At 42.6% G+C, this 26,941-nt stretch overlaps 1 protein-coding gene across 2 annotated transcripts in view; it reads right to left on the bottom strand.

Moving 5' to 3' along the window:
• Positions 1-3,573: 3,573 nt before the first annotated feature.
• The window catches only part of tmem170b (transmembrane protein 170B), an 84,788-nt gene continuing 61,420 nt past the window's right edge, over positions 3,574-26,941 (bottom strand). The window contains exons 3-4 of one of the 2 annotated variants that reach the window (XR_012095675.1): positions 13,120-13,340; positions 3,574-12,561 (exon numbers count right to left, since the gene is read on the bottom strand). Coding sequence is in view for 1 of the 2 variants with exons in the window: in XM_073023914.1 (XP_072880015.1) it covers positions 13,210-13,340 (131 nt within the window). In the remaining variant the exon portion in view is untranslated. Of the gene's footprint in view, positions 13,341-26,941 lie in introns of both variants that reach the window. The other variant, XM_073023914.1, reaches the window with a different exon arrangement.

A 26,941-nucleotide genomic window follows, 5' to 3' on the forward strand; every position in this document is an offset into this window, starting at 1 on the left:
AGTCCTTTGCAAGGGGGGACATAGGATCAGGAGAAGTAGAGTCTGTGCGGATAGAACTGAGGAACAGTAAGGGCAAAAAGACCCAAATGGGTGTTGTCTACAGGCCACCGAACAGTAGCATGGATATTGGGTGCAAGTTGAATAGGGAGTTAAGCATGTGGCAAAGGTAATGTCGCAGTAGTTATGGGGGATTTCAACATGCAGGTGAACTGGGAGAATCAGGTTGGTGCTGGACCCCAGGATAGGGAGTTTGTAGAGTGCCTACGGGATGCATTCTTGGAACAGCTTGTACGAGAGCTGACCAGGGACAAGGCTATTCTGGATTTAGTCTTGTGTAATGAACAGGATTTGATAAACGATCTTGAAGTAAAGGAGCCATTAGGAGGTAGAGACCATAATATGATAAGTTTTTATCTGCAATTTGAGAAGGATAAGGGCAGATCGGAGGTGTCAGTGTCACAGTTGAACAGGGGAGACTATGGAGCCATGAGGGAGGAGCTGGCCAAAGTTAACTGGATGGATATCCTAGCAGGAAAGACAGTGGAACAGCAATGGCAGGTATTCTTGGGAATAATGCACAGGGTGCAAAATCAGTTCATCCCCCGGAGAAGGAAGGATTCAAAGGGGGGAAAGGGGCCACAGTGGTTGACAAAGGAAGTCAGAGACTGCATAGCATTAAAAGGAAATATGACAGAGCTAAGGTGAGTGGGAGGACAGATGATTGGGAAATTTCTTAAGGAACAACAGAACTTAACTAAAAAGGCAATACGGGGAGAAAAAATGAGGTACGAACGCAAGCTAGCCAGGAATATAAAGGAGGATAGCAAAAGCTTTTTTAGGTATGTGAAGAGAAAGATAGTTAAGAACAATGTTGGGCCCTTGAAGAATGAATTGGGTGAAATTGTTATGGGAAACAGAGAAATGGCAGAAGAATTTAATAAGTACTTTAGATCTGTCTTCACTAGGGAAGACACAAGCAATCTCCCAGATGTATGGATGGGCCAAGGACATAGGGTAACAGAGGAAATGAAACAGATTGACATTAGGAAGGAAACGGTGATGAGTAAAGGGACTAAAGGCTGACAAATCCCCAGGTCCAGATGGTCTGCATCCTAGGGTACTAAAGGAGGTGGCCCTGGAAATTACAGATGCATTGGTAATCATTTTCCAATGTTCCTTAGATTCAGGATCAGTTCCTGAGGATTGGAGAATGGCTAATGTTATCCCACTTTTTAAGAAAGGAGGGAGGGAGAAAACGGAGAACTATCATCCTGTCAGCCTAACATCAGTAGTGAGGAAGATGCTAGAGTCCATTATTAAAGATGAGATAGTGGCATATCTAGATAGCAGTGATAGGATTGGGCCGAGCCAGCATGGATTTACCAAGGGCAAATCATGCTTGACTAATCTATTGGAGTTTTTCGAGGATGTAACCAGGAAGTTAGACAAGGGAGATCCAGTGGATGTAGTGTACCTCGATTTTCAGAAGGCATTTGATAAGGTCCCACATAGGAGATTGGTGGGTAAAATCAGAGCTCATGGCATTGAGGGGGGGGGGGGGGAGATATTGACATGGATAGAAAACTGGTTGGCAGATAGAAAGCAAAGGGTAACGGTGAATGGGTGTTTCTCGGAATGGCAGGTGGTGACTAGTGGGGGTGCCACAGGGCTCGGTTTTGGGGCCACAGCTGTTTATGATTTACATCAATGATTTAGATGAAGGTATTGAGAATAACATCAGCAAGTTTGCTGATGATACTAAGCTGGGTGGCAGTGTGACATGTGATGAGGATGTTAGGAGAATTCAGGGTGACTTGGATAGGCTGGGTGAGTGGGCAGATACTTGGCAGATTATGTTTAATGTGAATAAATGTGAGGTTATCCACTTTGGGAGTAAGAACAGGAAGGCAGATTATTATCTGAATGGTGTAGAGTTAGGTAAGGGAGAAATACAAAGAGGTCTATGAGTCCTTGTTCATCAGTCACTGAAGGTGAATGAGCAAGTGCAGCAGGCAGTGAAGAAGGCTAATGGAATGTTGGCCTTTATTACAAAGGGAATTGAGTACAAGAGCAAGGAAATCCTTTTGCATTTGTACAGGGCCCTGGTGAGACCACACCTGGAGTATTGTGTACAGTTTTGGTCTCCAGGGTTAAGGACATCCTGGCTGTAGAGGAAGTGCAGCGTAGATTCACGAGGTTAATTCCTGGGATGTCTGGACTGTCTTACACAGAGAGGTTAGAGAGACTGGGCTTGTACACGCTGGAATTAAGGAGATTGAGAGGGGATCTGATTGCAACTTATAAGATTATTAAGGGATTGGACAAGATAGAGGCAGGAAATATGTTCCAGATGCTGGGAGAGTCCAGTACCTGGGAGAGGGCATGGTTTGAGAATAAGGGGTAAGTCATTTAGGACAGAGTTAAGGAAAAACTTCTTCTCCCAGAGAGTTGTGGGGGTCTGGAATGCACTGCCTCGGAAGGCAGTGGAGGCCAATTCTCTGGATGCTTTCAAGAAGGAGCTAGATAGGTATCTTATGGATAGGGGAATCAAGGAATATGGGGACAAGGCAGGAACCGGGTATTGATAGTAGATGATCAGCCATGATCTCAGAATGGCGGTGCAGGCTCGAAGGGCTGAATGGTCTACTTCTGCACCTGTTGTCTATAGTATAATCACATTCATGTGGTCATCCCTTTCTCAGTTACACCCATACAGCCTCAGTCGACAAGCCCTCCACTCTGTCCTATCTGAGCCTGCCATGGCATTTTCCACCTAGTAATGCCACCCTCCGTCTTTATCATGTCTAAATGTGGAGGGAAAATATATTAGAACCTTCTGAGAAATGAACAGCTCAGAAGCTTCAATTATTTCAATTAAGTAACCACCCACATGAAGCAAAATTTCTGTTTGACACCATGGGAGGTGGAAGGAATAGCAGATTTGATGGGTCAAATAGTCTACTTCTGCTCCTATATCTTATGCTCTACAACACACCCCAAATTACCCGTGAGAAGCACAGTTTAAATGCAAAAAGTGTGATATTACTTTCTGTAATTTACTTAACCAAATTAACTTCAACTTGCTCAAGTTCAAGCTGAACAAAATGGGAAATGGTGGTTCTAGTGAGGCTTTTTCACCAACCTTTTGAAAAGTTGGGTTTTAATCTAGAATATTAAAGGAGTGGTTTTGCTGGCTGGTGATTCTGGAACTAGAAAGGAAATAATTTGAATGTTGGAGGCAGATCTTTCAGTGAAAGGGTAGTGGAATTTTGGAATATTTCCACAAGTCATAATTGATGCTGCATTAATTCTTAGTTTGAAATCCAAAATTCAATAGATCTTAATGATTTAAGGTCATGGGGGGCAGGGGAGGAGAGAAGCAAAGATACAAAATTGGTTTACAAGTCAGCTGTCTTGTTGGTAGAAAGAGTTCAAGGTCAAATAGTATACATGTCCTTGAGTTTCACGGCACATTGGCATACTAATTAAAATATGGCAATATCTTTGAACAACGCATAGATAAAACTATCTTTTTTAAACCTTCAAATTACAAATGAAACCAGACAAAATCAAAACTGTTCATTGCAAAACTTTATTCTCCAAGTACTGATGTACAAGGCTGTGTGTAAATAGGGAAATAAAAATGGTTGATTATAAAAAAAATACATTATTTACAACTCAGACCTTTAATTATCATAAGAATAACCAAATCCAGTCCAAGAATACAACATACCCCAAATTACCCGGGAGCAGCACAATTTAAATGTTTCATGTGCTCAAGCCAATACAGTTTTACTTGTTAAAAGTATGAAACTGCATATTGTAATTTACTTTTAAAAAAACAGGCTTATCTAAGTGAATGTTCAAATGGCTGCAAGTTCATTCAGAAGATAGCAACTATAAAATGAGGTTGCTTGGGAAAAGCAACTTACTGCACTGGTTATGCAGTTAATACTGAAATCATAAACACAATCACACTAAGATTACTGCTTCCATTCTTAATCTCATTAAACTAAGATTTTAGAAATCATAATACTGGTGAGACAGTCCCTTTTACAGACACTCATACTAAACATCTAGAATAAATGCTTTCTAAGTATCTTAAGTACAAAAATTGTTTCCCTGGAACCTAAATGTGTTCTGTCAAACTGTAGTCTTTTGGAATTAGCATGTGGAGGCCAAATATCTTCATTGAATTATTTGCTTCCATGGATACCTTATGAATCCTGTTACCTTTTTTTTAAATATGAAATTCCTTTTAAAATTTGTAATACAAATACCTGCAGCTTACCATAGTAAAGAGGAGGGTTTCATTTTAGGTAGCAGTTTAAAATTCTAAAGGGTCTCAATCTGACTACTGGATGGATAACAGCTCTTGCATTACTCTGGTTAAACAGGATCAGATGATGCAGCTGCATTCAGTTTATTTTCAGTTTACAGGGTTAGGAAAATTGACTGCAAGAGAAGAAACAAGTAGTCTACAATTAAAGAGACAGACTTTCACTTGCAGCATGCCTAAAGCAAATACTGCTATTTTGTCTTGTTGGTATTTATTCCATCAATACACTTTGTGGGTAGCTGCAGCTTCCAGAGGCAGGATCAAACAACACAAAATCAGTTATAGCTTCCTCACTGATCTACTAATTGAGTGGAATGCATCAAAAAAATCTGTGAACCGAACATTCTTGTCACTGAGCAAGGGTCAATTCTGTTTTACCCATTTGGATACAGTGGCCTTGGAGCACTTACAGTGGAGGGGCCCTTCCAGCCCTTCAAGTTGTGCCATCCAGTAACTGCCGATTTAACCCAAGCCTAATCACAGGACAATTTACAATGACCAATTAGCCTACCAACCAGTACATCTTTGGACTGTGGGAGGTGAACATCCTCTACATAGCACCATCCAGAGACAGAGAAGCAGTTTCAGCGACAGGTTACTGTTGATGCAATGCTCCTCAGACAGGATGAAGAGGTCAATACTCCCCAATGCCATTAGGCTTTACAATTCAACTGCCAGGACTTAAGAACTTTTTTTAAAGCTATTATTAATGCTTTTTGAGTTAGTGATTTAGATGCATATCATATTATTACTGAGTTAAGTATTGTATGTAATGAGTTTTTGCTACAACAAGTGTATGGGACATTGGAAAAAATGTTGAATTTCCCCATGGGGATGAATAAAGTATCTATCTATCTATCTATCTATCTATCTATCTACCCGGAAGGAACCCAGAGTCACAGGGAGAAAGTACAGACTCCTTACAGTCAGTGACAGGAATTAAACCCGGGTCACTGGTACTGTAAAGCATTGTGCTAACTACTACTCAACCATACCATCTGCAGGGAATATCAGTGGCTACGGGAAGGTGACTTGCACAAAACTGCAGCTTGGGTTCATTCTTAATCGTAAGGGTACAAATCTGTCCCTGAGGGAATTTTTTGCCTTACTGATTTATGCCAGTTTTAGGATGGAAAACTTCACTCCACTCATCTCCAGAAATATGGAGCCAGTAACTTCACTTCTGAACTTGCAGTTTACATTTACGAAAAGCACAGTTAATTCAAATGTCCCAAAATGCAAGAACTCAATTCTCCATGCATAAATTGGAAAGGGCATTCCAAGAACTTAGTTCACAGAAAAACAAGAACAGTTGGATTAGCCTTTCCAATAACTCTGATAAAAATACACAAGAGCTTTGTGCCATGAGCATTAACTGGATGATAACACACCCTCCATTTGCTTGAGGTATGGCCCAATGATGTGTCTGCATTTAAAGATGCCATCCAGAATTTGACACCCTCATCTTGAGACAGTTTCTTTCTAGATTTTTTGACAAATGTTTCCCCCAGGTTTCTGTAGAAACCAGTGACTAAAACAACAGCAATTCCAGACAGTGTGGGAAAAAGAATGGGATTTCTGAAATGCAATTAGATGTGGATTGTGACAAAGTCTATCTCCTTAGGACAACTGCACTGATATCCAATTCACTGGCACAAGTGGGTAGCAAAAGTACAGGATTTCGACTAGCAGCTTTTTTCACCACCTCTGCTCCACCACCACCCATCCATTCTGCTTAGTTGATGCACACAAATGAGATGCAGGGAGATTTGGTAAACTGAGACAGAAATAATAGTTTGAATGTTATAATAGTTAGAAAGGCCCATCCTGTACTACTTAGTGGGACACACTTCATTGTAGCACATCTCCACAGGGTGAATGTCACTAGGGCCAGTTTGAGCTAGTTAGTTGGAAAGGAAATGCTTTTGGGCTTCAAAAGTTTGGGAGAACAGAATGAAGAGTGAGTTTCATTGCTGGAATAGAAGAGGGAGATCCTCTTCTGATAGGTTTACAGAAAGTGATGTCATCCAGTTCCAGCTTAGAAGCCCAGTGGGAGGTCATTACTGAGGACAGTACTGGGAGAAAAACATACTGAACTGGATACATTGAAAAACTTATTCTTCTCACATGGTCAACAAGCACAAGTCCCAGCTCTCCTGCCTGCCACGATCTTATGGCCTTCTTCATACCATCCCTTCCTTCCACCCACCAACTGTGGGCAACTAACTCTTGCATTTGACATCTCAGTACACCTTCCATAATTACCACCATTCCCACACACATGTACATGTACTGCTAGCTACTCAACACATTGCACTAATGCACACTTTGCACTTTCCTTTCTATGGTTTCTCCTGACACCATAATATTAGTAGACAAGATTAGGTTCACTGGTCACCATAGCAAGCCAGAAATCACTGAAGACTAAGTACTCAATCTAACCTTCACACAGATTGTCCTTTGTAACCTCTTCAGTATCAGAATCTGCAGACTGAATATACACCTATTACCTTGTCTTTCTTTTGCCAACATCTTAACCTACCTTTTTTAGGTAGGGGCCAAGTCCTGTTCAGCAGTTTGGTTTGATTTAGATGCCAAACTTCCTGTGTAGAAGAAGCTTCAAATGAACTGCATTCCATTATTGTTAGCTTTTGGCTCATAGACAAAAATATGGAGATGGGATTGCGTTTTCCACTGCTAAATATCCAGTTTCAAATCACTAATAGCAATACCCTGGATATTAATGGGGAATGTACAATTATTCACAGAGTCAATGCCTGGCAAGGTGTATAGTGGCTCTCAACCTAACCACAAGCATTCGCTTGGTGTTGCTGCATGCCAAATCAAGAAGGGAGAATAGTTGCATTAATACCTTCATTGAAAATGTGACAGCAAAAGATCTGTTCCCCCAGTATCCACAAACAACTTTGGAGTTGTATATGGAAACATACTTTGATAATAAATGAATCTTTGAAAATGCCACAGTAAGTAGTCTGTTCCCACAGTCAAGGTAGAAAAGGGGCTCCTAATGTTATCTCTTGCTTTCCTAGTAAAGTGCTGACAACAGATCACATGAATGATGATGTAAAGGATGGATTATCAGAGCAGCAACTAGAGTTCTGGAGCACTGGCCCAGGAATACAAGTGCGAATCCCACCTGGAACTCAAGTTCTCAAAGTATTGATGGGAACTAAAATCTGTGAGTATGCCATCACTGGGTTTTCATTAAAACTTTTCTAGTTCACAACTGTAGACCCTCTAAGCATAGAGTCTTATCTCCCTCACTGTGGAGGCAGCTAGCGCCAGTGATCTACATGATCCAGGAGAAACAGGAAAGCAGTCAGCTAATAGGCTAAAAAATGCAAAATGACAGAAGATAAAGCCCATTAGCAGCACTGTGCACTCACTAACTGATTCAGACAGTGGACCTGATGCTCCAGAAAAATTGAAGCAGTCTTATTAACCTTGTCTATCTTCTCAACAGCTTTTCCTTCACATTTCTCATGATCAACGATAGGAAGCCAAACCCAGAGTTACAGGGCTTCATTGTAGACATCTTTTGGTTTGACAAGATGCTTGTAAAAGGTCAGGCACAGCAGGCTAGTGCATGACAACATTAAAAAATCGTACTGAAAGTTAGTCATTAAAATCTTCTGACTGTAGTCACATTCAGGCTGAATGTGAAAGGATTAATGCCTTTGTTTAAAACCAAGTTCTAGCGTGGAATTTACAGTGCAACTTGTATGCAGCCATCACCTTCGATTCCCCTATACTAGATGGTCTATTGCACAATAAGATGGTAAATTTGGCTTGTGCTGTGCAGAGCACCTGCGTAACTTCCCAAACATAGGCAAATGGGAAGTACAACTGTGATCTTCAATGTCAGCCTTATTGGGCAGGGAGCAGAAGATTACAGCCATGCTGAATTTGAGTAGCACCAGTGTGGCAGCATTGGCTCTGCTGAACAGATGCAGGCTTCATTGTAGTACATCTCTATGGTGGCCTTTTAGGAAAAGAGGTCTAATGCAGGACAGCTAGGCCAGAAACTCCCTGTCACTTGAGCCCTTTGGGTCAGTCATTTCTTCTCTCTGGGATTCACAAGTATGGCTTAAGGCCCCAGTTCCCCTTCCCCTTTCTGACTCAGCAACCATTCATCACAACCAAGCATGTGCGTGCACGTTAGAGGACTTTCCACAAATTTCTGTAAATAAAAAGGCAGAGAGGAATTAAATTCAACACTGTATAAGGATTGACATTTACTGCCAGCACCATAATGCCAAATGAATGCTTGCAATTAGGTATCCAGGTATGTTGCTCTCCATACAGTTTTGTGAGCAAATACTGCAGGATACAACCCATTTTACAAGATTGATTAATGCAGTTTAATCTGTCCAATTTAAGCCATCACTGGATGCTCATTTGTTTCTTGATAGGAGAATGTTTTCCAGAATTTTTCAATTGAATTTTCAAGGATTTGTAATTTAAAAAACAACACCTTGGCCTAAGAAATTATGGAATTGCATGAAATCCAAAAACGCACATCTCCATCCACTGAAAAAGTGCTTTGCGGGACTTTAAGCCTATTTAAAATTTCTTACTACCAGATTGAGCATAAAATGCAGCCCTTTTAAAACTATATTTATCAGGGGTAACACACACAAAATGCTGGTGGACCACAGCAGGTAAGGCAGCATCTATAAAAGAACTCTTCTCTTACTATCGTTCCTTTCAGTTAGTCCTGACGAAGGGTCTTGGCCCGAAACGTCAACAGTGCTTCTCCTTGTAGATGCTGACTGGCCTGCTGTGTTCCACCAGCATATTGTGTGCGTTGCTTGAATTTCCAGCATTTTCAGATTTCCTCGTGTTTGCTTTATCAGGGGTATTTAGGATAAAGGGAGGATGACAATTCATCATGATTACTGGGAACATAATGCTACTGTGATGTTGAACAAACACATCTACACAAGCTTAGATAGATGAGAATTGATTGCACTGTGACCAACAAATTTTATGGAGTCTGATAGATATATGTAGGTCTACCCTAAGGGCTGGAATTTAAGGTTAGCCACTGCAGATCAAGATGGGTTTCTGCACTCAGGACTGAATATTTGGTACTCCGTACCCTGGTAAGCTGTGAAGGCTCAAGAAAACTATTGATTTAAGAGAAGTGGAGGAAAGTATAAGAGAGTAGTGCTAATAATCTCATCTTGAATAGGAAGCAGATACAAGGGGCTACTCCTTCTTTCATTTCTATGTTCCTGCAGCTGGCAAGAGGCAGGTGTATGGGATTGAGTGGGATCAGGAATCAGCCATGATGTGATGGCAGAGCAGACTCGATGGACTGAATAGCTTGTCTGCTCCCACGTTTTATGGACTTATATCCACATTAGAAGCTTAGTGTTTGGAAACAGCAGGAGTTAGCAATAAGCAAGCATCCCTGATTGTACCATGGCAGATATTCTGCCCTGATTAAAGAGCCAGTGCATCTGGCTCTGGGCAGTTCGAGTTTCTAGCTCTACTCAGGCTCAGCTTTTTGGCTGCACTATGTATTCTTGGCATCACAAGACAGTGCCCATTTGACATTGACAGTTTTTCACAAGAGAACAGCAAGCAGGCATATTTTTAATTATTTCAATTTTAATAAACTTGATTGATTTGGTGTACGAGCATGTCTTTAGATTTAAAATGTTTAAGTTTTACTTTACTTCCAACCCCCAAATGTTCCAAGTGTTACTGAAATCTTCATGAACATCAAACACATTCACGAGCATTTGCCAACTTGCAATCACACTGACAGTTTTGTGACCTATGGAAAAGTGGGTATTTTACCAGTTGCCAAAGCCATGGTGTGAGAGTAACCTGCTGTCCACTCAGAGATAACCTATCTGCTACCACGTACCAGGGCAAGTGCTGGTCTTGCAGTAATAGACTGCACTGAGGACAGGCTGAAACCAACAGCCTAACTCAAGGCAAGTAACCAGTGATACCAAGGTAATCAAAGATCAGCCCCAGTGGTTCAAATATAGGAAGATCTACGTTGATTAAAAGCTAAAGTTTTGGATCAGCTGAAACCAAATATTTTTTGGGCCATTTGTTTAGAAAGAGAGTTTTGTGCCATTAGGATTCAACACATGTGGACAATTTCACACTCCAACTAACTGTACAGCCCACAACCCCCCCATCTGTAAACTGAAAGAAACAAATACATCTTTCACTAAGCACCAACTTCGCAGAACATTTCATTGCTGGCAGTTCTGCCATGGTTTTTTCTCTCCAGAGCCTTCAAGATCCTCTGGTTCAAAGTCATGCTGCTGTTTTTGTAAAACCAACAAGGTCATCCTCCCACTGACATTTTAGTTACATTTGAGGAAATTAAAGCTCTGGAGTCTTGGTCAGCAACAGTGAGCCAACTAATTAACCAAAATAGTCACAAATGCAATTACAATTTGGGAGTGACAAGGAGTGACATCCTTTTTTTAAAAAAATTACCATTGACCCTTACCATTAACTGAAGGGCCCCTGGTCTTGTGGAAATGTACTTTACTTTTCACCTAATACTTTCCTAAACAAATGAGTAAACAGGAAATTATCACATTTCTCAAGTTCATGCTTGCAGCACCAATACTTTCAGTCACTTGCCTATAAGAGTTTAGATGTTCCACCCAGGAAGAACCACACAGCAAACACAAGAAAAAATGGAAGATCTCAGTAGCTCAGGTAGCATCCATGGAGGGAAATAGAAAGTCAGCATTTCAGGTCGAGAACTTCATTCAGATGGGTCTTCACCCAAAAAACTGTTCCGTAATCTTTTCCCTCTGCAGATGCCTAATCTGCAGGGTTCCTCCAGCTTCATGTGTTGGTCCAGATTTCACCATCTCTAGTTATCATCAAGTTTCAGAGAGGACCAATCAAAACCAATTTGAGCTTGCAATGATGGCTGAAGATTGGGTCCAGAATGCAAAGGTGATCTTCAATTTTTGATTGGATGTTCTCCTCTCATAGAAAAACAAACAGAACACATACCAAGAGGGGAAAAACAGGCCAAAGCCCAACAGACAGAAAACATCATCAGTGCAACATCATCAGTGGATGGACTTGTATATTCTGGTTCAATTAAAGTTTTTAGCCCATTTCCCTCTCCAAAGAATGTTTCAAACAGAAAGTAACCAGTTTTGTTTTGAAATTTTAAGTGCCTGAAGAAGTAATTTCAACAGCTTCAATGTTCTTTGCCACTAAGTCTGCAATGATTTTAAAAAACAAGCTTGGTAATCCTACATTCAACTTTAGGAAAAGAGCTTTTTGTTCTTGAAGCCACCAAAAACTAAAAGCTTCCAGCAAGCATGTCTCTTCGCAATGTATTTCTGAAAGACGTTTCAATTTATTTTATATAAAGTGAATTTCTGGAACATGCTCTTTAAAGATTATTTTTAATACTGAAGTGAAGGAAGACTGAAGTCATGTCAGTAAGGTGTTAAGTTTTAACGTGCATCTGCAAGTAATCCAAATGCTGTGAAAGGCTCAGCCTCCAACAGCTCAGAATTTGAAATCAAGGAATTTGCAAAACAGGGGTTTACCTTGCACTAAACAAAAAGGAATTATAATTATTATCACCCTGATAAAACTCAAGGTTTGTGCACGATAGGCATGTTTCAGTGCTTCAAGGTGCATCTTGCTCACATGCACCTGATTCTCAAGACAAAAGGAGGATATTCCACGAAGCAGAATTCATTTGAATTGTATCCAGACTCAATATCTACTGACCTGATATGGTCACTTAGATATCCCTTGGAAAACAACCCTCAAATCATTGTAGTCATCGATAGCAGAAGATTGAAACTCCACTCGTAACATGGTGCTGGGAACAGGAGATTCCTTCCCCAATCTCTATAGCAAATGTCCAATGATGTTGCATTATGAACTGTAAACAGAATAATGAACTGGAAAATGAATGAACCCAAAAATACTAACTGTTCCACTTCACACATGCAACCTAAACCTGCTGAGCAACTTTTAGGATATTCTGTTTTTAAATAATAATGTCCATTTGCATTGCTGCCGATATGCCCCTCTCAAACCTGGATCCATTCTTCTGATTAATGTGACACACTCAATAAACAATAATGGGAACCCTGGTTGCATTCTCTGCTCACGTACAGAATATAGTGGCTCCATTCCAAAATCATCTGTAAAGTGCAGTTGAGTAGCAGATGCCCTGGGTGCAGCTGGAAGCAGAATTAATGAACAGAAAGGTAAGTTGGTCATTAGAATCTAAAATCAGCAGTGTTTAAACATGATTACAGGGACTGGGATTTTTCATCAACACAAATACCATCAGAATATTTTCAAGCGTCAGGAAAGGCAGGAAAGGAAATGCATCCAATACTTGAAACCTTATGAATATACAATAGTATACACCAGCCCCCTTCCCAAAGACTAATTTTTGCCTCAATACCACGGGCCGCAGTTCACAGTTCCAAAATAATGTGTTAAAAATTTCCAAGTTTGGCACAAGTAATACTATCGCTATCCCTGCAGTTTCCATTAGAGTGCACTCACATCTGTGTGCATCAGTCACCACTAATACTCATTGGGGATTGATAACTGTACAGGATGATTTGCTCATGAGGCTTCATAGGCTCATTAGTAATCTTCACACCCTCCTTTACGAAGGAAGCACATATGGTGCTGTAGTGCAGACATTTAAACAGCAGATGGCTTGGTTCTGCTCGCCTGACGGTCACCTAAGCTTGCTTCTTTCATGCCATCTCTTGGTTACACACCTTGGCATTCAAATCTGTCTCTCAAACTCTTCTGTCTCCTCATGTTTAAAGAGCTCCAACGATACTTGCTTACTCTTCAGAATTCTGCCCTTATAGGGTGGCTAGAATCCTCGAGAATGAGATGACAACTGTGAGCACTGTTTGTCCAGCACCAAATACCAATGCCTCAAGTGGAGCCATCGTCTTCCCTGCTACCCGGTACACACCAGCAACTGCTGCACCTGCAGAGGAGCAAAGGCATGATTAAGCAGAAAAGTATTAAAGCCATCAAAATATAATCAGATGTCATTGATCAAAATGCTAGTTCAACAGGACAAAGTTCATTGACCAGTGTTGGAGCTTTTGGAAAGCATCAAGTTGGATAAGTCGCTGGGACCGGACGAAATATACCCCAGGCTTCTGTGGGAGGCGAGGGAGGAGATTGCTGATCAATGGGGACAGGAGAGGTTCCCAAGGATTGGAGGGTTGCAGATGTTGTTCCTTTATTTAAGAAGGGGAGCAGTGATAGCCCAAGAAATTATAGACCAGTGAGTCTTACCTCAGTGGTTGATAAGCTGATGGAAAAGATCCTGAGAGGCAGGATTTATGAACATTTGGAGAGGTATAATATGATTAGGAGTAGACAGCATGGCTTTGTAAAGTGCAGGTCATGCCTTGCGAGCCTGACTGAATTTTTTTGAGGATGTGACTAAACACATTGATGAAGGAAGAGCAGTAGATGTAGTGCATATGCATTTCAGCAAGGCATTTGATAATGTACCCCATGCAAGGCTTATTGAGAAAGTAAGGAGGCATGGGATCCAAGAGGACATTGCTTTGTGGATCCAGAACTGGCTTGCCCACAGAAATCAAAGAGTGGTTGTAGATGGGTCATATTCTGCATGGAGTGCCTCAGGGATCTGGAGTGCATCCAGTGGAGTGCCTCAGGGATCTGTTCTGGGACCCTTACGTTTTGTGATTTTTATAAATGACCTGGATGAGGAAGTGGAGGGATGGGTTAGTACGTTTGCTAATGACAAAGGTTGGAGGTGTTGTGGATAGTGTGGAGGGCTGTCAGAGGTTACAGCGGGACATTGATAGGATGCAAAACTAGGCTGAGAAGTGGCAGATGGAGTTCAACACAGTTAAGTGCGAACTGGTTCATTTTGGTAGGTCAAATATGATGGCAGAATATAGTATTGATGTTAAGACTCTTGGCAGTGTAGAGGATCAGAGGGATCTTGGGGTCCAAGTCCATAAGACACTCAAAGCAGCTGCGCAGGTTGACTCTGGCTGAGAAGGCATATGGTGTACTGGCCTTTATGAATTGTGGAATTGAATTTAGGAGCCAAGAGGTAATGTTACAGCTATATAGGACCCTGGTCAGACCCCACTTGGAGTACTGTGCTCAGTTCTGGTTGCCTCACTACAGGAAGGATGTGGAAGCCATAGAAAGGGTGCAAAGGAGATTTACAAGGATGTTGCCTGGATTGGGGAGCATGCCTTATGAGAATAGTTTGAGTGAACTTGGCCTTTTCTCCTTGGAGCGAAAGAGGATGAGAGGTGACCTGATAGAGGTGTTTAAGAGGATGAGAGGCATTGATCGTGTGGGTAGTCAGAAGCTTCTTCCCAGGGCTGAAATGGTTGCCACAAGAGGACACAGGTTTAAGGTGCTGGGGAGTAGGTACAGAGGAGATGTCAGAGGTAAGCTTTTTACTCAGAAAGTGCATGGAATGGGCTGCCGGCAATGGTGGTGGAGGTGGATATGATAGGGTCTTTTAAGTGGCTATTAGATAGGTACATGGAGCTTAGTAAAATAGTGGGCTATAGGTAAGCCTAGTAATTTCTAAGGTTGTGACATGTTCAGCACAACTTTGTGGGCCGAAGGGCCTGTATTGTGCTGTAGGTTTTCTATGTTTCTATTATTTTTATGGCCACAGGCTGGAAGTGAGCATCCTAACAGTGGTGAGATGAGTTTAGAATGGAGCTATAAAATTTAAAACCAGGGGGGTGCATGACCGTATCTTCATGAAAGTGAAGATATAATTACACAGGAAAGTGAAAAATACATTCTTTAAGCAGAGACACTGAAAACAAAGGCTAGGATGTTACATTGCATTTGCACAAAATATTGGTTAGACTGTACTTGTACAATTATGGTCAAACTACATGGAATGGCAAAGGCTATTACTAACCATATGGGGTATTCATTACCACAAACAGAAATACAATTCAATGTTCAGCAAGTGCAGTGTACAAATGGTCTAGATAAATTTCACCAAAAGGGGTTAGATGCAGATATGTGTGTGAAGAGATGTACTGTGAAATGGCACATTTTCTTGATGTATTAAATAAATTTATAGTGTTACGTTCCCCAGTAACCGGGTAAATTTCCAGCAAAGATAGATGGGTCCACCGAAGCCTGATGCTACTATTTTCAAACGTTTTTATTTATAAAGGGGCACAAACGTATGGTTAATACAAAACATTCAGATCATATACGTCGTCACAACTCAATCTAAAGCACAGGTATAGTAATAATCAATCAGAAATAAGCTCTATCGTTGTCTAGGGGTAATGTAGATATATATTGTTTACTGGATATTTAAAAGTCTTTTTGCGGTCACTGCAGTTCCACCCGCTGCCGTCGTTGTGGTGTCGCGTTGGTGCACTTTTGTTAGGCAGAGAGAGAGAGGGGGAATGAAAGAGTTACCCAACAGGTTTTCCAACCTGGAGGAGTTCGGTTTGTCAGAGCCTCGTTGGGGGAATGAACGCTCATCTGTGGCCTCCCCTGTAGCTAAGCCGTTCTTCCATTGTGGGGTCGCCAATCCCAGGCAAGGAAAAGACGCACACGAACCCCACCACCGGCTGTCGCTATCAAAACGCTGTCACAGGATCTCAAGCGCGTCTTCTGGTGCGTCTGGCGCCCCGCCTCGGCAGCCCACCTTTTATCTGGACTGGCAGGGTTGTAGATGTCCATCAGGGTGGGGGGGCGAGGCAATCCTTCCCCCATCACCCATCTCACATTGCCCTGAGATTTTGCACGTAGGCCAGTTCCTTATCCCACAAAGGTGTCTCCCAAGACAATGGCTATGTCCGAGGCTTTTGTCTTGTTGAGCGACCAGCCCACATTCCAAACCGTAAGGCTCTCTCTCACTCTTGCGATTCTCACAAAGGAGGGGACTGAGGTCATGACACCTCCCCTCTTAAAAGTTTTTTTACCAGCGGTTAAAAACAAGTTGGTACAGGATTTTATAGGATTTATTTTTTTTACACAATACACAAGCTCCTCTCTTCACAGAGTACTACCGTTATACATTCAAGTCAGTATCTAAACAGGTAACAATTACAGTGTCCCTTTCTTTAATATCTTAACATCGCGTACCGTACTAAAGTCTGGTAGCATCAAACTTCAGCTCAATAACCACCTATTTATTTATTTTCTTCAGCAACAAAACTAAGGAGGTGTGATCTTAGCTTAGGTGCATCTACAAAAGTTTATACAAATACTAATCGTTTCGGTCGTGTTATTTCACCGGCAGGTCTCCAAAGGGGTTGTCTTTATTAGTCAGAGGCTTTGGCGCAAACCTGTAAAAACGGCGTTGCTGTTTAAAAATGGCATTTTCTATTAACCATCGCCTCTTTTCCGGAGAGTCTCCCCGTGGGGAACTTGAGTAATTTGGCGAGGTACTCTCCTGCCTTTCCTTTCCACGAGGGTTATTCTCTTAACTCCGTGTCCCCAACCTAGTCCATCATGGGAATTTCCACCCAATTCTTTAATGCTACACAGGTAGTTAACCCTTTTGTCAAGACCATGCAGGCTGATGTGGTTCAGTTCGAACCTTTTTCTCCGGCCGCATTTAAATTTTGTCTTCCTCACAGCGCTTTCTTGAATAACAATAGTGTGTGAGGCACCCTTACATTCCAAATCAACCTGTAATCGATGCGCAGGCATCAATCTAGACTTTAGATAGATAGATAGATAGATAGATACTTTATTCATCCCCATGGGGAAATTCAACATTTTTTCCAATGTCCCATACACTTGTTGTAGCAAAAACTCATTACATACAATACTTAACTCAGTAATAATATGATATGCATCTAAATCACTAACTCAAAAAGCATTAATAATAGCTTTAAAAAAAGTTCTTAAGCTTTTTTTCATTCGATTTGGGAACTACAGATTTACCGTTCTCCTCCACAACAACAGTTATCTCCCCATTCGTAAACTCCACAGTAACTCTGAACACCCCCTTCAGCACAACCATCTGGGAACTCACACTTCCCAAGGTTAACCCCTTTTTTTCCGAACCAAGTCTATCTGCTCCAAAAGGACGACCGTCTCGTCCAGCTGAGTCAAATACCTCAGACTTTTTCTGAGCTCCGTGACTAGGTTCAGGACCACGTGCATCCCCATCTTGGACACACTCAAACGGGGCATTGGCCTCTTCCAGGCTTTCAATACCCGTACCCTTTTCAAATTCTAAATTCCCCTGATCCTCCCAGTTACTCTCTGGGCAACTCACTTCCGGAGTAAACTCAACCCCGCGGGCTGAAACAACCCCATCTGCCAACCCAGCAGACTTCTTCAAGGTAATGGCATCCTTTTCATCTAGGACTGCCCTCATTTCATTATCGGGAACACCTTTAGAATTTTCAACTTCTTCAAACAGTCCTGCCAAACCAGACAGATCATCCATGTCCAACCCTGGATCTTTTAACAGCTTTATCTGTTTCTCATCTTTATTTCCTACCTCTAGGACCTTTTTCTTCGCTAAGGGTAGCTCTACCTTCTCTCCCTTACCCCCTTTTACGTTACTATCCCTTGTTTTACCACCCTCGAAACCCTCGTGGCACAGGGTCGATAAAGACGTCTGGGGCAAATCAAAACTGGCCAATTTTAAACTGCTCCCGTTCTCAGCTGCCGCTCTCGACAGGCTGCGAGTGTCCGCGCATGCGGGATAGCTCGGGGACTCTATGGGCGGGGCCTCAACACGCACCGGTCGGCGGGTCATAGTCATGGCCGACCAAACTTTTCCTCCTGCTAAATCGTTCCCAAGGAGGACATCCACGTCAGTTCTCGGGAATTCTGATGGCACCCCCATTTCAACTGATCCATACACCAGCTCACAATCCAAAATGACCCTACGCAAAGACACCCTTTCTGTCCCTTTTCCTATTCCTCTCAGGGCTACCTCGCCCGTCGGAGGTCCGAATTGTAATACGTTACGGCTAATTAATGATAGCTCCGCCCCCGTGTCTCTCCAAATCCGTACGGGAATTGGCGGGTCCCCCTTCCTCACAGACATGGTTCCGTGTGACATATAAATCTCCGACCCCTCGCGCTCTCTGCTCCCCTGGGACCCTCTTGCCGATTTTCTGATTACCACTGCACACCCGATAGGGATCGCTGCTTTCCCTCTCTCTGGCATTTAGATGCAATATGACCCACCTTTCCAAATTAAAACAGGTCAAGCCAGGACCTCTCCTGCCGTCTTGCCTCTCCTCCTCAATTTTACCACTAGCTCCCAGCGGGATCTCCACCTCAGCCGGCGGACTTTCTCTACCGTTCCCACGGTCTCACTGGTAACTTTTTGGCAAGGAAAACTTTGTCTTGTGGGTTAGGGCATATTCATCTGCGAACCTAGCAATTTCTGAGATGGACTGATTCGTCCTCTCATTCAAATACATCCGTATCTCTTCCGGAACACAACCTTTAAATTCCTCAATCAAAAATAACTCCCTGATACGCCCATAATTCTCGGCCACCTTTTCCGCAGTGCACAAACGGTCCAAGAGCACACCCTTCTCATGGGCTAGCTCGGTATACGTTTGATTCCATCCTTTTCTTAAATTTCGGAACCTTTGTCTATACACCTCAGGTACTAACTCGTAACCTCGGAGAATGGCCTCCTTTACTTGATCATAATTCCCTTCCCCTTCTGGGGGCAACGCGGCATATGCCCGCTGTGCTTTCCCTCGTAATACACTTTGTAACAACGCCACCCGCTGCTCTCTGGGCCACTTCTGATTCACTGCCACCTTTTCAAAAGCAAGAAGTAACTATCAACATCCGTCTCCTCGAAGGGGGGGGGGACCAATCTCAACGCCCGACTAACATCAAACCCCTCCTCTCTCTCTTGCCCTTGAGCTCTTGGCTCTTGCTTTTGCCTGTCCAGCTCCAATTCATGGATCCTTTGTTTCTCTTTCTCTTCTGCTTCTGCTTCTAGCTGCTTTAGCTGGAGCTCATGACCCCGTTTCATCTCTAATTCCTTTAGTTTGAACACCTGCTCCCTTTCCTTTTCCTTTTCAGCTCATTCCTCAGCCTTTTCCTTTGCAGCTGCTTCTAGCTGCTTTACTTGAAGATCATGTTCCAACCTTACTTTCTCCAACTCTAACTGATCTGCCCCACTCGCTAATCTCTTTTCGGGGATATTTTCCAAATCCTCAGCTGCAAACACCTCCTTTTCAATGTAATACTGATTTATGACCCTTCGCACTTCCTGCTTTTTCATTGATGACCTCACCTCTGTGAGGCCTAACCCCTTTGCCAGATTTACCAAGTCTGATTTGGTAGCCATCCCTAGCGCCTCTACAGTCGGGTTTCTCATAAATTCACCCACATCCATCTTTGCTGGTTTCCTGTCTGGCTACCTGCGTAACCAGAATTAAGTTTGGACTTACAGCCCGATTCACTGACCCTCCCCTTTGGTTTCAAATCCGGGACGAGCAACCCACTTGTTACGTTCCCCAGTAACCGGGTAAATTTCCAGCAAAGATAGATGGGTCCACCGAAGCCTGATGCTACTATTTTCAAACGTTTTTATTTATAAAGGGGCACAAACGTATGGTTAATACAAAACATTCAGATCATATACGTCGTCACAACTCAATCTAAAGCACAGGTATAGTAATAATCAATCAGAAATAAGCTCTATCGTTGTCTAGGGGTAATGTAGATATATATTGTTTACTGGATATTTAAAAGTCTTTTTGCGGTCACTGCAGTTCCACCCGCTGCCGTCGTTGTGGTGTCGCGTTGGTGCACTTTTGTTAGACAGAGAGGGAGGGGGGGAATGAAAGAGTTACCCGACAGGTTTTCCAACCTGGAGGAGTTCGGTTTGTCGGAGCCTCATTGGGGGAATGAACGCTCATCTGTGGCCTCCCCTGTAGCTAAGCCGTTCTTCCGTTGTGGGGTCGCCAATCCCAGGCAAGGAAAAGACGCACACGAACTCCACCACCGGCTGTCGCTATCAAAACGCTGTCACAGGATCTCAAGCGCGTCTTCTGGTGCGTCTGGTGCCCCGCCTCGGCAGCCCACCTTTTATCTGGACTGGCAGGGTTGTAGATGTCAATCAGGGTGGGGGGGCGAGGCAATCCTTCCCCCATCACCCATCTCACATTGCCCTGAGATTTTGCACGTAGGCCAGTTCCTTATCCCACAAAGGTGTCTCCCAAGACAATGGCTATGTCCGAGGCTTTTGTCTTGTTGAGCGACCAGCCCACATTCCAAACCGTAAGGCTCTCTCTCTCTTTTGCGATTCTCACAAAGGAGGGGGCTGAGGTCATGACAATAGCCAGTTGAGAAGCTTAAAAAACTGACATTAACACAGAAGGATAGTTATAGTAAGCTCCTTCTGAAGTCAAGAAACTTTCTGAATCAATGATCAGCAACTCTCGCAGTATTTGTTCAGAATGCTATTTTCCAAGACAACTAACTTTCCACCCAACTGAAATATTCCTGTCTCTCCCTTCACAAACACTGCCTGACCTGCTAAATGCTTTCAGCATTTTCTGTTTTTAAGATTGCAAACATCTGCAGTGTTTTCCTTAAATGGTAATTTCTTAATTTTCCTAAACAAAAATACATGCAAAATGTACCAATCCACTGTAATAAGGTCATAAGGTTCAAACAACAAGTGACTTCTATTCTTCAGATCACAGTGTTGTTCAAGTGGCATTGTTGGATTCTGGTTGCTACGCAGGAAGCAAAGGCAAGTGTTGTGTCAGAAATCTTGGGAGTTTATAATTTCCAACAGTATAGAAAACCCCCAGGATTGACAAAAGTCAAACAAACTACCACAATAAGAACCATGAAGACAAAAAGAATTATACAATTGAAAGAAACTGCTTCTGATTCAACGCTGACTGCTCCCACGAAATACCCACATGGAGGGGAAAACAAAGCACATGCCACAACTGCACAGTTGGTGAAGGCAGAATAGTTTAGCTATTGGCTACATTTGGACATTCTGAAGCAATGGCAAGATAGAAAGATAAGAGTATTTTGTTTTTAATCACTTATGTTGGCGTAGTTTGGTGTAGACCAGCTTTTCACATGGAACACCAGTACTTTCATCCCTGCTGCTCAATTGTTATACTGTGATACTTTGCTACTTCTCTACAGTAAAAGCACTGCAAGAACAATCCACAAGTTTGGATTTTCTTTTTCCATAAAATGGAACATTCAGAAGTCAAAATCCTCACAGTCAGGCATGTTCCTCCATTGAATTGGGGGGGTGGGGGGTGGAATTCTCAACCTTCAATTCACATTCCTGCATTAATACCATGTTTCAATTCCCTCAATATCTGCACCTAAAAGCAACTGTAAATGTTCAAAGTTTTTAAAAAATGCCAAGTTTGATTTCCCTAAACAAAACAAACTCTCTACCCCGATACAACCACACAATAGAGCTTATGTGTTCACTACAAATAAGGCCATCACCAACCATTACTATGCATCCTTCTCTCTACTTCAAAGGGGTGAGAGAAGCAGGGAAGGAAAATACCCTCTTCTCCAACTCCATCCCACAGATGCAATAATGCAGCATATTGGACCAAGACGGGTCAGCTGGTTGAACGAGGTCATAAGAACAACCTTGTGCTCAACATCAGCAAGACTGAGGAACTGATTGCAGAATTTAGGAAGATGAAGTAATCAAACACTATGTGTCCTCATTAAAGGGTCTGCAGTGGAAAAGGCGAGCCCCTTACAGTCAGATGACAGTGAACTTGAACTTGAGGTTCAAGTTCCTAGTGTCAGCATCTGAGAACCTATCCTGGGCCCAGCATGTTGATGCAATCATGAAAGCAGCGTGCAAGTGTCTCTACTTCCTTAGAAGTTTAAGGAGATTTGGCATGTCAAAGACTGACAAACTTCTATGGAGGGTAAGCATTCTGACTAGTTGCATCAGAGCCTGGTATGCAAATGCCAAAGCACAGGAATGGAAGAAACTATACAGGGTGGTGGACTCAGCTAGTTCCAACATGGGTACAGTTCTCCCCACCATTAAGAGCATCTTCAAGTCAGAAGCATCAAACATCAGGGACCTCCACTATCCACTAAGAGGCCAAGCCCTCTTCTCGATGCTGCCATCATATAGGAACTTGACGACCCACCGCAAGATAAAATAGCTTCTTTCCCATTGCCATCAGGTTTTTGAACAGACCTGTAAGATCTTCCACAACCTCAGACTTTTTATTTGGTCTCGCAATCTTGCACTAGCATTGTTATATTTTGTTTATTTTGCACACAGGTATGTATAACCTCTTGTTTATGTTACTTTGCAATTGCCATCGCTTTGTTTTGTGCTGTGCTGCTGCTGCATTATGCAATTTAAACACATTGATCACAGCAGCACTTTAAAATTCTGGATTTGTCTTGTAATCTCACAAATTACCTTGGCAAGGATAATTATGATGATATGCCATCAGCCACTTAATCCAAAATCTCTGAGGATTATGTTTTAAAAAACTGGCTGTGAATGAAGTCCATTCACTCCTTAGCTCCTGGTGATGGTATTCAGCAGAAACTTTTATCCAAAGTGGTCAGAAAGTGGAAATCACTAGCATGGGAAGCAAGTGAATCAATTATCACAGAGGTACTTAAACAGAACAAGTAAAAACAAACAAACAACTGTGCAGATACAAAGAGCATCTCCAAGTTAAGATGGTACAGATAAGTGGCAATTCTTTGCATGTAGCTCCGATGGGAATCATCAAATATTCCAGTTTACAGCTAAAATCCATAGTCACAGCCATGGGTGCTTCAGTAAGCAACATTATTTTAAAGATGATTTTTTTAAAAAAATCTATAAATCCTCAAATTGGTGGACCCCGGATGACAGACTCAGGACACAAGTGTAGTTTACCTTTAAAAAAAAATGGAAACAGGGCAGGCACTCTGGGCTACAAGTAGGATTGGAATGCAGAAGCCTTAGACCCCCCACTCTGACTATCCAGCTGGCGAAATGACAATCTCTGGACAACAAAACTGAAGACCTTAGGGCAAGATTGCAGTACCAGAAGGACATCAGAGACTGCTGTCTAGTTTGCTTCACAGAAACATGGCTTGCGCCTGGCTATCTTGAACACTGCACTGCAGCCAGAGGACTTCACTATCCATTGAAAAGACAGGTCTCCTTTTGAGTTTCCTAAAGGTAATGGAAGTGGAGCATGCTTTGTGATCAACTCCATCGTGGTGCACAGGGCAGTTCTACTTCAATCCTGCTCATCCAACCTGGAACATCTAGTGGTCATTGTGCTGCCTTTATGGCAGTTATTTAGTTTATAATATTTTCACTTAGTAATTCGTTTGTTAGCATTTTTAGTTAAAGTTAGGATTGTTTAAGTAAATTCATTTGTCTGTAATATATCGCGGCTGCGATGGCATCACATCCGGTTTCGCCGCGTCTTGTGGGAAAATACCGGTTTGGGATAAACGCAAGGGTGGGGGTCGCTCACATGTGGCGCCACAGCACTAGTTAAGTTTTCTCTATGCACCAGAAACACAGTGAAAGCAACGCTGTAAGTCATTAGATAATCGATATGTTGAGTTAAAATGTTAACGCTGATTCTGTTCAAAGTAACGACGGTCGATAAGGTTTATGTTTTCGTTAGTTAAAGAGTCGGGATAGTTTGTGTTGAAGTGTATTTAAAGCAGTCAATGGAGCAGGTAGATTCTGACTGTATGCTACACTTTAATGTAATGTAGTTATTGTAGTTTTACCTTTGCAAGTATTCACGATGTAAATGTGATATTTAGAAGGAAACAAACACTGTACCAATCTTGTATTGTTTTATCAACAGTTTTCACCATACGTTAATGTGAAGAGTGAACAGTAAATGGTTAATCTTACTGCGACCTTGTTTTCATTGACTCCGGTTTAACTCGACGTTTAGATAGATAGATAGATAGATAGATAGATACTTTATTCATCCCCATGGGGAAATTCAACATTTTTTCCAATGTCCCATACACTTGTTGTAGCAAAAACTCATTACATACAATACTTAACTCAGTAATAATATGATATGCATCTAAATCACTAACTCAAAAAGCATTAATAATAGCTTTAAAAAAAAGTTCTTAAGTCCTGGCAGTTGAATTGTAAAGCCTAATGGCATTGGGGAGTATTGACCTCTTCATCCTGTCTCAGGAGCATTGCATCGACAGTAACCTGTCGCTGAAACTGCTTCTCTGTCTCTGGATGGTGCTATGTAGAGGATGTTCAGGGTTTTCCATAATTGACCGTAGCCTACTCAGCGCCCTTCGCTCAGCTACCGATGTTAAACTCTCCAGTACTTTGCCCACGACAGAGCCCGCCTTCCTTATCAGCTTATTAAGACGTGAGGCGTCCTTCTTCTTAATGCTTCCTCCCCAACACGCCACCACAAAGAAGAGGGCGCTCTCAACAACTGACCTATAGAACATCTTCAGCATCTCACTGCAGACATTGAATGACGCCAACCTTCTAAGGAAGTACAGTCGACTCTGTGCCTTCCTGCACAAGGCATCTGTGTTGGCAGTCCAGTCTAGCTTCTCGTCCAACTGTACTCCCAGATACTTGTAGGTCTTAACCTGCTCCACACATTCTCCATTAATGATCACTGGCTCCATATGAGGCCTAGATCTCCTAAAGTCCACCACCATCTCCTTGGTCTTGGTGACATTGAGACGCAGGTAGTTTGAGTTGCACCATATCACAAAGTCCTGTATCAGTTTCCTATACTCCTCCTCCTGTCCATTCCTGACACACCCCACTATGGCCGTGTCATCAGCGAACTTCTGCACATGGCAGGACTCCGAGTTATATTGGAAGTCAGATGTGTACAGGGTGAACAGGACCGGAGAGAGTACGGTTCCCTGTGGCGCTCCTGTGCTGCTGACCACTGTGTCAGACCTACAGTCTCCCAACCGCACATACTGAGGTCTATCTGTCAGGTTCGTTACACCCGGGCGAGAACGTTACAGTCATGTTCATCCATTTTATCCATCACCATCCAGGCAGTGGTGTGCATTCCACCTCTGGCGATCATCAGCCAGGCACTGAGGGAACTGAGCACCATGATCAGCGTACACGAAACAGCACAACCTGATGCTCTGGTGCTTTCCTCCTAGATGAACTCAATGTCTTTTAGGTACGGTTTGAAAAGGGAGAATAAATCTACACGTGTGAATCCCTGCAGCATCTGGTGACCCTATGATCTCTGTCTTGGAGGCAGACATCAGAATATCTTTCAGATGTATGAACCCTCAAGGCATCAAGCCCTGATGGTGTACCTGGTAGTGAACTGAAAACCTGTGCCAACCAACTGGCAGGAGGGTTCAAGGATATCTCATTTCTCACTGCTGCGGTTGAAGGTTCCCATCTGCTTCAAAAGGGTGGTAATTATATCAGTGCCCAATGACCATCACCCATTGGCACCTAACTGTGATGAAGTGCTTTAAGGAGGTTGGTCAGGGCCAGAATGAACTCCTGACTAAATAAAGACTTGGACCCATTGCAATTTGCCTTTCACCACATTAAGCCTACAGTGGATGCACTTTCACTGGCTCTTCACTCGGTCTTGGATTACCTGGACAATAGTACATCAGGCTGCTGTTTATTGATTACAGCTCAGTGTTCAACACAATCTTACCCTCAGTTCTAGTCTACAAGCTCAAAAATTTCTATAGATGTGCTATGGAGAGCATTCTAACTAGTTGCATCACTGTCTGGTATGATGGGGCCCTTGCTCAGGATCGGACAAAGCTGCAGAAAGTTGTCAACTCGGCCAGCTCCATCATAGGCATTAGCCTCCCCAACACAGAGTACATCTTCAAAAGACGATGCTTCGACCTAATTCTTTGACCTAAGGAAGTCAGTACAAATCTGCTAGAGCCATTGTCCAGACAACACATGTTTACGTTGTCCTCAATGGTAGTGTTGAAAAGGTCAACTTTGTCACCCATTCAGAGAAGCCATTTGCTGTGATTATGGTACATTTAACATAGAGACAGATTGGGTGTGGAAGATTTGTAACACAGAAAATCTACAGCACAATACAGGACCTTCGGCCCACAAAGCTGTGCCAAACTTGTTCTTACCTTAGAACTGCCTAGGCTTACCAATAGCCCACTATTTCGCTAAGCTCCATGGACCTATCCAGGAGTCTCTTAAAAGACCCTATTGTTTCCACCTCCACCACAGGCAGCCCATTCCATACACTCACCACTCTGTGCGTAAAAAAACTTACCCATGACATCTCCTCTGTACCTACTTCCAAGCACCTTAAAACTATGCCCTCTTGTGCTAGCCATTTCAGTCATGGGAAAAAGCCTCTGACTATCCACACGATCAATGCCTGTTATTATCTTGTACAACTCTATTAGGCATCTCTCATCCTCAGTCACTCTAAGGAGAAAAGGCCGAGTTGACTCAACCTATTCTCATAAGGCATGCTCCCCAATTCAGGCAACATCCTTGTAAATCTCCTCTGCACCCTTTCTAGAGTTTCTACTGTAGTGTTCTTCCTGTAGTGAGGCGACCAGAATTGAGCACAGTACTCTAAGTGGGGT

This window comes from Hemitrygon akajei, chromosome 20 (assembly GCF_048418815.1).
Source record: "Hemitrygon akajei chromosome 20, sHemAka1.3, whole genome shotgun sequence".
In the NCBI taxonomy this organism is placed as follows: Eukaryota; Metazoa; Chordata; class Chondrichthyes; order Myliobatiformes; family Dasyatidae; genus Hemitrygon; species Hemitrygon akajei.